General features: G+C 34.3%; 1 protein-coding gene across 2 annotated transcripts in view; it reads left to right on the top strand.

Annotated features, from left to right (window-relative positions):
• Positions 1-13,850, top strand: part of LOC136828624 (uncharacterized) — a 119,124-nt gene extending 105,274 nt beyond the window's left edge. For both annotated transcript variants that reach the window (XM_067086655.1, XM_067086654.1), the window contains exons 8-10: positions 7,286-7,431; positions 11,768-11,822; positions 13,691-13,850. In XM_067086655.1, the coding sequence (XP_066942756.1) occupies positions 7,286-7,419 (134 nt within the window). In that variant the 3' untranslated portion in view covers positions 7,420-7,431; positions 11,768-11,822; positions 13,691-13,850. The remainder of the gene's footprint in view (positions 1-7,285; positions 7,432-11,767; positions 11,823-13,690) is intronic.
• Positions 13,851-15,000: the final 1,150 nt, after the last annotated feature.

The raw sequence follows: 15,000 nt of genomic DNA, 5'->3' as shown, positions 1-15,000 counted from the left end.
TATAGGCTTTTCGTCTTTCATTTTCTGTTAGTGATTAACCATGTCAAGAAAGTATATGAAACGATTTCCTTATCGAGTAAATAACCTGTATTAGAAAAGTGGATGGAAATATAGATACGAACCCAAAGAATAATAATGACTGACTGACAACTTCCTAAATCACCCTATCCTGTAACCTAATGCATGGTTCAGTATATCTACTTGTTTGCCAACAGTTTATACTATACGCACATGAGAACGGTACTGTGTTGGACATTAATTATTACCTTTAATATAATTGACGCAGGTGAATGAAGTGCTCGATTAAAACCAGTAAAAGGGTACACTATTGGAATCTTCTCCGGATGAGTTAGAGGGAAATATTATCACGGGGTGGATAGATTGGAATCTCTCTCTCTCTCTTATAATATAAACTTATTCTGATGGCTTTCATTATGCTTGTTGAGACGTTCCGTTCAATATCCAGGACACGTTTTCTGAATGGAACCAAGACGTATACAGAAATATATAAGAAGACGATACATTTGATTTACAAATGGATATATTACGGAATTGAGTATGGAGATAATGTATGAATATCAGAAATTAAATCAAGTTAGAATCCTTTTTATAAAATCAGTGACAAAAAATTTACCTTTAGTTTTTATTGATTTTTGTTGCGAATTTCAGAAGACGTAAATTTTAATCTTTAATATATTAAAATCTTACAGGGGCAATACATAACCTAGAATAGGTGAGTATTGAATATCACCAAAGAAAACGTATTACAAACAATTAAAACAAGTAAAAAAAATGGCATCAGCCACGGCCCATGAAACTCAGCCCCAGTCCGGTGGTGGCCTGTATTGCTGGTACCTATGGCGGTGCCAGAAGTACGATTATGGCTATATTTAGCCTTAAATAAAATAAAAAGTACTGAGGCTAGAGGGTTGTAATTTGGTATGTTTGATGATCAACATACCAATCTGCAGTCCTCTAGCCTCAGTGGTTTTAAGATCTGAGGGCGGACAGAAAAAAAGTGCGGACGGATAGACAAAGCTGTCACAACAGTTTTATTTTACAGAAAACTAAAAAGTTCCATTACCCTCATTTTAGTTTAAGTACTCTAATTGTCTCCATGCTAAATGTCACTTTTTATTCTCCGTGAACGGTTAAACATACGTGACGAAAATATTAAATCACGAGTCGCGCTAATCTATAACAGATTAGCGACGGGGTTTCAATATCATCCGTTTCCATGAAGGAGATGTTTGGTTTGAAGCAATCACGAAAATGATCTCGCCCATTAGCCGGGTTCCAATGAATCTCGTTATCTCCCTTGCAGTGATAATTCCATTCAGATGAGAAAAGCAGGTGAGGAAGTGAGAAGAAAGTCAACGAGGAAACGAGAACCAGGAAGTTGGTGTTAATGTTGAATGGCAGAGAGAGAGAGAGAGAGAGAGAGAGAGAGAGAGAGAGAGAGAGAGAGAGAGAGAAGCAAGTCAAAGAGGAAACGAGAGCCAGGAAGTTGGTGTTAATGTTGAATGGCAGAGAGAGAGAGAGAGAGAGAGAGAGATGCAAGTAAACGAGGAAACGAGAACCAGGAAGCTGGTGTTAATGCTGAATGGCAGAGAGAGAGAGAGAGAGAGAGAGAGAGAGAGAGAGAGAGAGAGAGAGAGAGAGAGAGAGAGAATCAAGTAGCAAGTCAAAGAGGAAACGAGAGCCAGGAAGCTGTTGTTAATGTTTAATGGCAGAGAGAGAGAGAGAGAGAGAGAGAGAGAGAGAGAGAGAGAGAGAGAGAGAGAGAGAGAGAAGGTGACTGGGGTAAGGAGAAAACAGTGGGTGAATGTTAATGCTGAATGGGAGAGAGAGAGAGAGAGAGAGAGAGAGAGGAACATTTTTTGTGAATGTATCAGAAATATACATGCAATAGGAACATTAAACCGCTTACGCAGTCTTAGTAGGACGGAAAGCAACTGCGAATATGGTATAAACATGAACGACCAGACAGGAGTGTATAAGGAGATGGAAGGAGTTGGGTTGGTGAGGGTGGGGGTCGTTATATTTTGGGGAGGCATATAGGCCGGGGGTGGGGATAAGGGTGGGTGGTGGTGGTGGTGGTGGTTATCCTGGAATGCGTAACAAGGAACGTGGAGATATTTCACTTGATCACATAATTTCCAGCCGCGTGACTCGTAGGTAAGGAGCTTGGGAAAAAAAAGGATTTAATCTCAAGGCGGAATTTATGGCAGCTTGGAACTCGATTGGCTAAGAAGATTCACAGTCTAATGGGCATGCAAATATTCTCCCGACATTCATGCCTCATATTTATTTTCTTTTCACTTTTAAAAATAGTTTCATTTCTCTGTTATCATGTTCTATTTTTGTATCATAAAGTATACTGTTTTCGTGGATTTTTGTGGAATATAAGACAGTTCCGTTTTATCTTATTCCTTCTTACACACAAACACACACACACACACTCTCACACACACACACACACACACACACACACACACACACACACACACACACACACATATATATATATATATATATATATATATATATATATATATATATATATATATATATATATATATATAATATATATATTTTATATATTAAGAGTTGTTATAGCGTCAACGGCTGATTTTTCTCTGCCGCATGAATATTAAATTTATTTCTATATCTCATTTAATTTAATGGGGCAAGAATGTCCTGAGATTATTTTCTTTGCAATGCAGATCGTCTATTCTCTGACTAAAAGGAGATATATTTATTTTCTTTTATATATACACCATGTATTTACATACAGTGAAGTCTGGCACTTATTATCCGTTGACATATTGCAATTATCAAGAAAAAAAAACTATGATTTTAAAGATATTTTCATGCAAAAAAAAAAAAAAAAAAAAATTCTGATTGACGTTGTAAATGCCAGTCATCTGCGTGGAAAAATATTCTTCAAAAGCAGGGGAAAATGTGAGGAATTCTTTTTCCAGGACTGGAAGGTCAGATGATATTGAAACGGACGAGAACTAAAAATCCTGCGTCGTTTGTGTTGCACGTGAATGCCTGACGCGAAAAAAGTTCCCCACCAAAACTGAAAAAAGCTATCTCCCGCGTAAAGTGATCACATGCAAAACCCATGTAACCCTTCAAGTACAGTAGATTGTTCAAATTTTATTACGTAGGTGTAAACATTAAAAGCATATTTTGTCGTTAACCTGGGCTAGTAATCCAGTACTGGAACACTCATAACAGAGATAATGAAAGCAATAATTTGCACCGATACGTATGAAGTTAAGTATATCTTAGTTTTAGACCACTGAGCTGATTAACAGCTCTCCTAGGGCTGGCCCGAAGGATTAGATTTATTTTTACGTGGCTAAGAACCAATTGGTTACCTAGCAACGGGGGACCTACAACTTATTGTGGAATCCGAACCACATTAACGAGAAATGAATTTAATCACCAGAAACAAATTCCTCTTGTTCTTCAATTCGAACTCGCAACCAACAGAGTGGTAGCTGAGAACGGAACCCGCTCACCCTGCGAGGAACTAGCGATACGTATGACTGAGTAACAATAAGGCAGTGCCTTGATTGACTGAAATTAAAGTATTGTGCTCATAAGCTCAGATAGTTCCCAAGAGGCATCTATCGATCTGATACAAAGGCATTCCCGTAATGGCGCCCACGTTCTACCGAGGCGCCCTATTTTCACACTTTTGATTATCTGATGTCATTCATTTACTGTTGTGTAAAATTGCTACACGGTCTTACAGACAGTACTAGTCATGTAAATATTCAAACATTTTAAGAGATTAAAATGATGATACATATAAGTTTTCAGGAGTAACAATGGTATTTTTTATAGGCATATATCTAAATTATTTGATTTATCTTATATGTTATTTTCCCTCTCATTATCATCTCTTCATAAACTGGCGTTTCCTTCTGAGGAAGAGTGTTTGACATGTCGACGGCCTCTAAGTAACCATTTGAATTGTTACTTGTAATTAATGTTTGCATTTAAATGTAATGACAAATTCAAATATATATATATATATATATATATATATATATATATATATATTTTAATATATATATATATATATATATATATATATATATATATATATATATATATAGTTATATATATATATATATATATATATATATTTTTATATATATATATCTAATATTATATATATATATTGACTATTTATCACATCACCGTTATTCATATACAATCCTACAAACTCATTATCATCTCTTCATAAACTGGCGTTTCCTTACCGAGGGAATTTTTAGTTGAAGAGTGTCCTTGGTCGAACCAGCGACGGTCAGGACTACAGTGACGCAGTGCGCCACTGTAGTCCTGATTCCTCGTCCGTAACCATTTGACCAGCGATTGACTTGTATTGACGCGGTGCGTCACTTTCCTGATTCTCGTCCGTCGCTGGTTCGACCCCACGGGACGGCGGACTTATTATCAATTAAAATTTAAATGAAATATATTATTTGACAAATTAAAGGACGTTTGTAGCTTTCTGATTATATATATATATATATATATATATATATATATATATATATATATATATATATATATATATATATATATATATATATATATATATATACAGTATGTATGTATGTAGGCATATAAGTTTGAAAATATTTGTTTTAGTCCTTCTTCACATCAACAAAATTGAGAGGAAGGAGGACATAAATATACAGTGAAAGTCAATTGTTTCGAAAGAAATATTATCCCTTGAATTGTTCTGAAATTCAGAGAAGGAACTAACCAGCAATAAGATCAAGCTGTCGACTTCATGGAGACGACGGACGTATACAATTGAATGAGATGTAAATATTTGATGAATATCCATTTTTAACATACTTTGAATGTAATATCACTTTTACAGTATTGATCACCGCGTTGATATTTGAAGAGAGAGAGAGAGAGAGAGAGAGAGAGAGAGAGAGAGAGAGAGAGATCAGGATCGAAAATATTTGATGAATATCCAATTTAAACATCCTATGAATGTAATATCACTTTTAAAGTATTGATCACCGAGTTGGTATTTGAATAGAGAGAGAGAGAGAGAGAGAGAGAGAGAGAGAGAGAGAGAGAGAGAGAGAGAGAGAGAGAGAGAGATCAGGATCGAAACCGCTTAACATAAGTGGATATGATGTGAAACACGTATTTTGTTTTGATAAATGGGTGTAATGGAGACTATGAACAATAGACATATCCGTCATTTGACGACAATTTGTTTTATTGACTTCCTTTGTATTTCCAACGTCTGAGGAATTCTAATTATTATCCTCACCTACTTAATGACATCCATTCGCAACCACCAGAAACCGCGACCCGTACATCCTTCTGTGTCTCTAAAGCCTCGATTCTAGAGGCAAGTTTGTGACTACCACGAACGCGCGCAAAAGACCAGGAAAAACACATTTCTCCTATATTTCTCCTCAGACTTGTTTCCCTTGGTATATCTTACATAAACACTTTAAAAAGGAAATTCTATTGCGTATCTACATCATCCCATGCCTCTACGCACTTGAACCCCATTTTTGTGAAAATAGCTTTTAACTGGGAAGGGTGTTTGGCATGTCACCGCTATTTAAACATTTCATAAAATACGCGAAATGAGCGCGACCAGCTATCGTGCTTTTACCCTTTGCAAATATGTTTCCTGAAATACTACGGATACTTTGAATGTTTCGTTTTCCATGTATTTAAAAGCACGAACCTTTTCACGAGCGCAGACCATTCGCTTTCATTTGTCAAAAGAGGAAATGCAGTTTATTCTAACGTTTTCAAATGAAAGAGTAAAACTCATGAATTCGTTTTTCGTGATTTGATATAGAAATGGCTAAAATTAATTAATGTTTCTAAACAACTTCATTCATGTACTATTTCTATTTTGTTTAAATCTTTATATGGAATTTTCTTATTCATTTATTTAACAGTGAATTTCAATACGTAAATCCATGATACATAATTTCCGTAATGCGAAATGTGACGTGGCCCTCATTTTGCTTTACGAAAGGAGTTTGAATTGTCAGATGCTACACTTTTTTTCTAGAAACTGTGCCATAAACATTTAATGACCCATTTCAAGCTTCATTTGCTAGTACTGCAGAAATACTTTCGTTATTAAAATTTAAGCTGACTCCCCGAAAAATTAAATGCTTTGTATTTTTCGAACAAAGTCACTTAATAATTCAGCAGTAGCAACAAAGACGAATAAATAAATTACCGTATCGTTAATTCTGTGGATCTCTGCAATCTGATAAATGTTTGCCATTTATCGTTACAATGGTAAAAAAAAAAAAAATTTCAATTTTGCCCGTTGCCCAGTCACTCATCCTCTGCCTAGCCTTGTGCCTAACATCAGTTCCTTGCACAGAATCTGTAGCGTTCTAAATGTTCTGAGAATGTGAAAATCTTGTATACCTCTCGGTATTCCCACTTAGTTTCTTGGGGATTTTGCTGATGGACTTGCCCGGGTATTTTTCTGTCATTCTCACTTCCTTCTCGACAGTGGCATTCATCCTTTTACTTGGATGCAATCACTTGAACATGTTAACCGTTCCCATAACTCAGGTGTCGTTATAATTCTCAGGTTAAATTCTTTTAAGCTTAACTCAGTTGATCTCTACAAAACTACTTGTATACTGGTAGTTTTCTCGCTAACCAACACCATTGTTTCTGTAATGTATGGTCACACAGTGATCTCATGTCGTTCTCTACTCTCGCCTGACATTCGTCTTCTACAGATTTTGAGGATTCTTACGCCGTAGTGTTAATATAGCTAAAATATTCAACAAAGCTCCTTGTAGGCTTGGGCTCATTTTAAGTAGCCTTGCACGGCCCAGCACCTAAGACATACAAGAATCCTGTTCTTTAATAACTGCAGAACATCTGCAGGGACATTTAGAACGAGTGGCAACCAAATGATAAACGATAAAAAAAATAAAATCAATAATATCTGCTGCGACGTTCACTAAATGAAATTCAACTCTTGTCAGCAAACAACATGATACAAAAAAATTACTATTTTGTTTAGGACACAGTGAAATATAGTTTATTGGTGAGATAACAACACCAACGAAAATATATTCAAACCGTCCAGTTTTTGGTGGCAACTCCCATTAAAAACCCTATGTTGATTCTAGAAATCATGTCGTTCCCTCCCCTCAAAACAAAAAAGCAAAACGTAAGTTCATTCTATGCAACAGTCACCTGTGTTAATGCAGCTTCTTCTTCTTGGTTCCAACAGCTGGAGAGGAATCGGCAGCAGCAGTGCACAGCGGGAGCAGTCACAGTCAACAGGAAGAAAACGTCCTGATGTGGGCAGCTACATTGTTACCAGTTACTTGGCTCTTCCTAAATTTCTCATCGACTCGACCATGAGCAAAAGTCAATGTAAGTACTTTGGAGCCAACGGCCTGTTTTGTTAAAAGATAAATTAGAATACATTATTAATAAGAATCCTTAAAATACACATATATGATAAGTTAACTCGACAGATAATAAAGGTTTTGCTATGATATATTTTTCAATGTCTGAACTGGAATACTATTATATATATATATATATATATATATATATATATATATATATATATATATATATATATATATATGTATATATATACGTATATATATATATATTTATATATATGTATATATATACAGTATATATATATATATATATATATATATATATATATATATATATATATATATATATATATTAAGTTCTTTTGATTTATAAAATTTAAACTCCACGGCTCATATAGGCTAACAAGGCCTTCTGTAAAAAGGCGGTAAACTGTGATATGATTCACTGTGCTGCGAAAAAGGATCAAAATTCATAATAATCGAAGTAGGTAGAATAGTAAATTGATAGACGTCAGGCGAAAAGAGGAAAGACTCCAGAACTATATTTGGTCATTATTTTGTTGAAGCGAGAGTTAAGAAAGATGGAAGTTCAAGTTATAGAGGAATGGTTGAATATACAGCTTTGGTCGTATTTATACAGTAAGCTCGGTAAGGACGAGTTAAGTAGAAAATGGGTAGAAAATGCTACGGGGTTATGGACAGAAACTGAAGGAGCACATGAAGAATGGGAAAAATTCTTGAGTGAGGTTATGCACTTAGCTGGAAGTGCTTCCGGCTTATCAGTTTTGTCAAGAGGGAAAAAAACAGCCAGTAGAAGGTTGAGGAAATGAATAGTAAAGTGAATGAGTCAAGGAGATTTTTTGAGGTGCAATTGCAAGACAGGAATTAGAAGTGTGTGTGCAAGAGTAAGGAGAATAGTTGAAGTGGTCAGAAAGATCATAGTGAAAAATACAGCATGTAATAAATGATAGGAGAAAGGGTGCACAAGGACTTTTGGGGAAAGTAAGAAGTTATTCCACAAGGAAGAGGCACAGAATGCAGAAGGAAAGGTTAATGACCAAATGAATATTTGCAGGCTGTAGAAGATAACAATGAGGTACGGGTGAATGACGCGTAATAGGAAAGCGCTAGAACCAGTTTGCAAATATCTATGTGAGTTATGATTGGCACATAATGACAACAAATAAGGTGACAAATGGGCACATCAGGGTTGAATGGATCACAAGTAAAATGTAGTATGGGTGTGTAAGTGCAATGAATCCTTTCTGTCAATAACTAGTCCTTTCTGCCTCAGACAGGGCGAAATTTTATTTTGTCAAGTAAAATTTTTTGTACAATGTGAAGATGTTATTCATGCTACGGTGCTTCCGTTGTCACCTTAAAACGCAATAATCGTACTTTGCTGTGATATGCTCATAAACACAAACAATTAAACAAAGGCTGAAAATTGCAATAAAATCGTCAGTAGCGCATTGCTGAAAACGAAACGTCAAAATGTCAGACCACGATTTGCAAGGCATGTCAGAGTGACGGGAAAGTTTAAGAGAACCGGAGGAGAGAATTAACTGATCCCCTCTATAAGGGTAAAGGTGATAAAGGAGGCTAAAGGAATTATAAGGGCATAAATTTACTTGGTATACTAGGAAATAAACTGGAATAAGGGTGTAGTGTTTCTGTGGCTGTTGAACGGTTCAGCAGTTTAAGAGCGAATGTGGGCATTGCTTTGTTGCTTATCTATATTAAGAGTTTTTTTTTTATAAATGATTCCTATATCTAAAAATAATAAAGCATTAACACTTTTTAATACTAATAAAAGTAGACATGAATAGTCACTGAAATTTGAAAAATCTAAGATGTCTATTATTAGAAATTTATCAGATGAATTTGAAATGGTCTACTCTTACTTTTTTTGGAGGGGGAGGGTGGTTATTGTATCGAAATTGTTATCCGCATTTTGGTATTATACATTGATGCAACAAATGTTTGTGTGTGTGTCTATGTGTGTGTGTGTGTGAGAGAGAGAGAGAGAGAGAGAGAGAGAGAGAGAGAGAGAGAGAGAGAGAGAGAGAGAGAGAGAGAGAGAGTTTTCTATCATTTCCAAAAGATTTTATCAAGATGTTTGGCAATACAAATTTTCTAAGTTTTTTTATTTAATTATTTGTTTGATTTAGAATGTATTTGCTTAGCATTAAAAAGAAAATAATGCTGGACAGCGGATTACCCTGACAGCCATTATTCAAAGTTGGTTTCAGCAAAGCATATTTTGATCACCTTTAAAAGAAAAACAAAAATATGGTGAAATGACCTTTTCCTCCAGTTTGGAGCTGGATTTGATTTTATGATATTTATGCTGCCAAGCCCAGCGCCAGGCCACTTTGGCCATTCAGCGCTTAGGACAGTGAAAAGAAGGAGGTGGAGTGGTTGGACAGCGAGATAAAGTGACCCAGAAAATAAAGGAGATGAAGTACAAAGATCTAAAGGTAGATTTGGAAAAAACCCACAGTAGCACTAACGAGTAACAGTTAGAGAGGTTGGACAGCAAAGATGAAGACCGAAAGCAGTAATGGAAGTTAAGTAAACGGCTAAAAAGTGGGTTCAGCTTGGAAACGAAGGGACGCTGCAATCCACGTGAGGTGCACCTCTCTAACTGAGTGTCACCAATAGTTGATGTGATCAAACGAATGGGAGATATATAGTATAAAGCAAGGAAATTCTTCTGTTCCGGCAGCCGAATCCATCTCATGCAAACGTAGGTTCCAGATACATATAGGAAGAAATACAAGGATATACAGGAGAGTCAGTTGTGACAATCCCGAAAGAGAACGAACGTCAGTTAGACTAAAAGTCTCAAAGGAAAGGCGAATTGTTTGTGCAGCATATATCATCAAGAGATAAGTCAACAAAAATAGATTAAATTCTCTGTCTCTTTTCTGAAAAGAAAAACATTGCTGGACAGGGACCAGAGACCTGTAGTAAATAGCTTTTTCTAAGACACAGTCCAGTCAAGTCTAATGCACACATTGAAATACAAATCGCAAATTTGTGTTTCTTCGAATAAACAACACTGGGAAGCTATTTTAGGTGGGCTGCTTTACGAAATGAATGCAATAGGCTGGGACTGGAAAAGTTCATTCAGTTGTTATGAGAGTGAAATTAAAATTTAAAAATAGAACATAATCATTTGTGGGAATCCTGTAAGTTATAAGAGGTCAGCAAGAGCTAATGACTTGAGAGAGAAGAAGCCGATTCTTACTATTAACGTTAGTCTCCTTTGATGACAACTGGATTTTTCAGTTTGATGTTTACGGAAAAGGATTTATAGTTATTTACATAATCCTCGTCTGCTCATGCACAAGAAATATATAAAAGACTCATAATTTATCTCTATCACAAAAAGAGGCCTTACAGATAGGCACGGGACTGGTGAGTTGGCTAAATTCTATGGAATTTTATGCAATATAAATTTATGGCAGTTTACAAAAAGATATAAGTTTTGAGTAACTAAGAAGTTCAGTAAAATAAATGTGCGGGTCAGTTATTTATTTATTGAAATTATTTGAAATTTTAACTTGATCCTCTTGTATGCGTATGCCTATGATTAGGCCTATGATGAACATTTATTTCTAAAAACATTTAATTGTGTGTGTTTGCTGGAAATACAAATAATGATGTTGCTACGTAATATTAAATTTAAAGCATTACCAGTTGTTATTGTAACGCATAAATGAAATAGATTCGTAAGGCTATTTATCAGTAGATGAATGAAAGAGAGAGAGAGAGAGAGAGAGAGAGAGAGAGAGAGAGAGAGAGAGAGAGAGAGAGAGAGAGAGAGAGAGAGAGAGAGAGAGAGAGAGAGTTTTTATATAGGGAAAGAATATATATATATATATATATATTATGCTATATATATATATATATATATATATATATATATATATATATATATATATATATATATATATATATATATATATATATATATATATATATATATATATATATATATATATATATATATATATATATATATATGTATATGTATACACACACACACACACATATACATATACACACATATATATATATATATATATATATATATATATATATATATATATATATGTGTGTATATATATATACACATATGTATGCCATGTAGTCTTTTTTGTGTGTAATCGCGCGAGTGTGTGTTCATTTATGTGAGGTCATCGTTTGGTCATTAGATAATACTAGTTAATTAAAATACTATATATTTCGTACACTAAACTTCAACAACAGAAACAAAATTCCCAAAAGCCCAGATTTTCTGCAGCCTTTCAGAGCACCCCTTACCTCATCTGCTTGCTCTTTTTCCGCAGGTGAGACCCAGACCATCTTGTACAGATTGATGTATCCCACCTTCCCGTTCCCCAGGTAAGTTGATTTATATGTTTACTACAACGGCTGATCGCCTAGAGCTTAACCCTGCTTCGCACCAGGTTTGCTCCTTATAGATTTTCATAGTGCGCATGCGTTGCTTCCCCACTTTTTTTTTTTATTGAATTTCTTGGCGTAGGGAATAAATTGAATATTACTTGGGAGGATATTTTGAATAGAGTTGTTTATTCATTTATCATTATTATTATTATTATTATTATATTATTATTATTATTATTATTAACGACTAAATATTTTTAAATATTGTTCATGAGCCAAGGAAAGTACTTCTGTGTTTAGAAATTTACAGTCGAAAGTAATTTGAATTATTAAGAGCATATTAAAACTCACAAAAACACACGTACACAGATACACATACACACATATATATATATGTATACATATATATGTATATATATATGTATCCACACATAAATATATATATATATATATATATATATATATATATATATATATATATATATATATATATATATATATATTATATATATAACATCCCAAGTTTGAGTACGTGTGTAAATGTGCAGTCATGTATCTTTTTAGTTTTTTACACAAAATGTGTCTCTGTGGAATTGGTGAATTTTACACAAAAGAAATTTGCTGCTCCCGTAGTCCCCAGCACAGTATGCCCTGTAATTATCTAATTTTTTCCCCAATCAAATTATCTCTCCATTCCATGAAGTTCACGAATTTTTAAGAAGTGTTTAACGCTGCTTTGGTTTAGTCTGTACCTCGTTCGAGTTCTGTGTCAGTTACTATGGTGATTTGTTTCTCGGCTTACTCTACTTGTGCATCAGTTTTTTTAATAACTATCTAAATGATCTACCACCGAGTTTCTACCTATTTTACCCATCTGTGATTCTTGAGCGAAACTGATCACAGACTTTAAGTGGTACTGGATGAGATTATAGGACGATTTCAAAATATCCTTCTTAGCTTTTATAAACGCGTTTTTCATTTGTGCATGATTATCCGTTATCACATTTATGTTCAAATAAATATATATTTTTTATTTTCAGTCTTCAAATTTATATATCATTAATTTTATATCTATAAACAATCTTGAATAATCATGTAAATTATCACGCCGATATGAACAGATACTCATATTTTTTCCATTTATCTTTATGGATATAAAGCATATTTTACATCACTTAATATATGTTACTGTCTACCACGCATTAAACACTTCAAAATCCTTTGCATGGTATTCCTAACACGAAACAAGTTTATTATATTTTTTTATACATTTAAATAAATAAGACAACATCCGGCATAAAGTATTTTTTCTAGTGCTTGCAAAATTACAAGTGAAGTACATTCCTTTTGGATATTGAGTTGTTCGGAAGGTCTGAGTTTTCGACTTCAGGGTCCCCACTGAAAAGTTATTAAAAGACATTCATCGATTATTTGCAGCCTTTTAGCATGTTTCTTTTTTATTTGTTAGAGCACAAGCGTAAGTTATGTTTGTTTGGCTTGATAATGTTTATAGCTACTTTTATTAACTATTTAGGAGCATTTCATGAAAAACGTGATTATTGAACATTTTCCTGTCATTTAAATAAAAAAAAGAAAATGAATGAAATAATTATATCTGCCTTCCGACTGACAAGTGGAAAACACTTCACATGTAATTTTACTCAAAAACATCCTAAAGAAATTATTCCTTGATTTCATATTCGTCCAAAAGATAATCCTCATTGGAAATGTGAAACATTACAGTAAAAGATCCCCTGTACATATATTTATTATGAAAAGCAATATAACGCCTCTTTAATATGTAAGAAAAAATAACTTTGCTTTCCGCAGACTAATACGCGCTTTTTCTCTGCTTTCTTCCACAGGTCACTTGCCCCACTTATGGTACGACTCCAAAAGCCTACTACCCTTTGGTACTTCAAACTCCCAGACAAGAACTTTTGAACAGTGTAGCGTGCCTTATATTTTTGTAGGTGTTCCCCTATTGTAAATGTATTTAAATATATATATATATCTATATTTCCACTACCGGATTTTCATTCCTATTCCTCACACGTTTTCAGAGTTGAGTTTCTCTCGGTGAAATCTGATGAAAGTGGACCTTTTTTTTTTTTAGTTCACACGTCCTCAGAATAGTCAGTCTTTTGAGAAAGAAAGAGAAAATAGAGATGGAAAATAAGTAGGTAATGAAAATGCGTTTGAAATAACATTTGAGTACTTCACTCTATACATCAGAAAATTCTGTCAATAGCAGAAGTCTCCTTAGAGTATCATGACGGAATGTCTTAAACTTTAAAGCGTTGACAGTACTAAAGGATCCACACTTTTAAGCAAAGGCAATAAAACGACTCTGGCACTGGGACCTGATAAGGGTGAATACTTTGACGCATTGCATAGCCAACATGACAAGCTCATTCAAAAGGCGGACACACGAAACACGACTGCAGAAGTTCACTCTGGAAATAACCTATAGTGGATACCCAAACAAGATAAGCTGACGATGGTAAACAAATTATTGCTCACTGGAAAACAGAAATAGCTAATGTGAGTAGTTTTATACCGAGGATGAAAACGGCATTTGGTCTAGCAATAATCCTCAATTAATGGTAAAATAAAAACATCTGAAGTATCTGGTATTGGATCCATATTTTGATCATCATGCGAGTTTTTCCGACAATGAAAAAATTCTTGAAACACTGTACAATGTGTGATGCAGTTCTTTAGTGCAGTAAAAATAACGATTGCTTTGCTAACCCACCAACTGTTACTATTCCCAGCCCAATGGACGTGTCGCAATTGAGTATTAAAGATCACCAAGGTCCAAGAACACCGCCTTGTGAAACGACACTTACTATAGATCTTGGTTTAAGGTACAGTATATACCATCACCAACAATTATCTTCGATAACCATTATAATATAAGGGAAAACATAGTCACTTACACTAAAATGATGATTTTATATATAAGGTGTCTGGAGTTAGCCAAATGAACTGGAAAACAAGAATCAAAATGAAAAGGTTTGGAATTAACTTCAAAAACAGGGTTTTCTTGGATGTAACTGGTTACATGCATGAGAATAAACCAAATTCTTTTATTATTATTATTATTATTATTATTATTATTATTGTTTTGTTGTTGTTGTTGTTGTTGTTGTTGTTGTAAGTAGCCATCTTA

The sequence above is a fragment of the Macrobrachium rosenbergii genome, chromosome 43 (genome assembly GCF_040412425.1).
Source record: "Macrobrachium rosenbergii isolate ZJJX-2024 chromosome 43, ASM4041242v1, whole genome shotgun sequence".
NCBI lineage: Eukaryota > Metazoa > Arthropoda > Malacostraca > Decapoda > Palaemonidae > Macrobrachium > Macrobrachium rosenbergii.
This window is presented reverse-complemented; position numbering and strand designations above follow the sequence as displayed.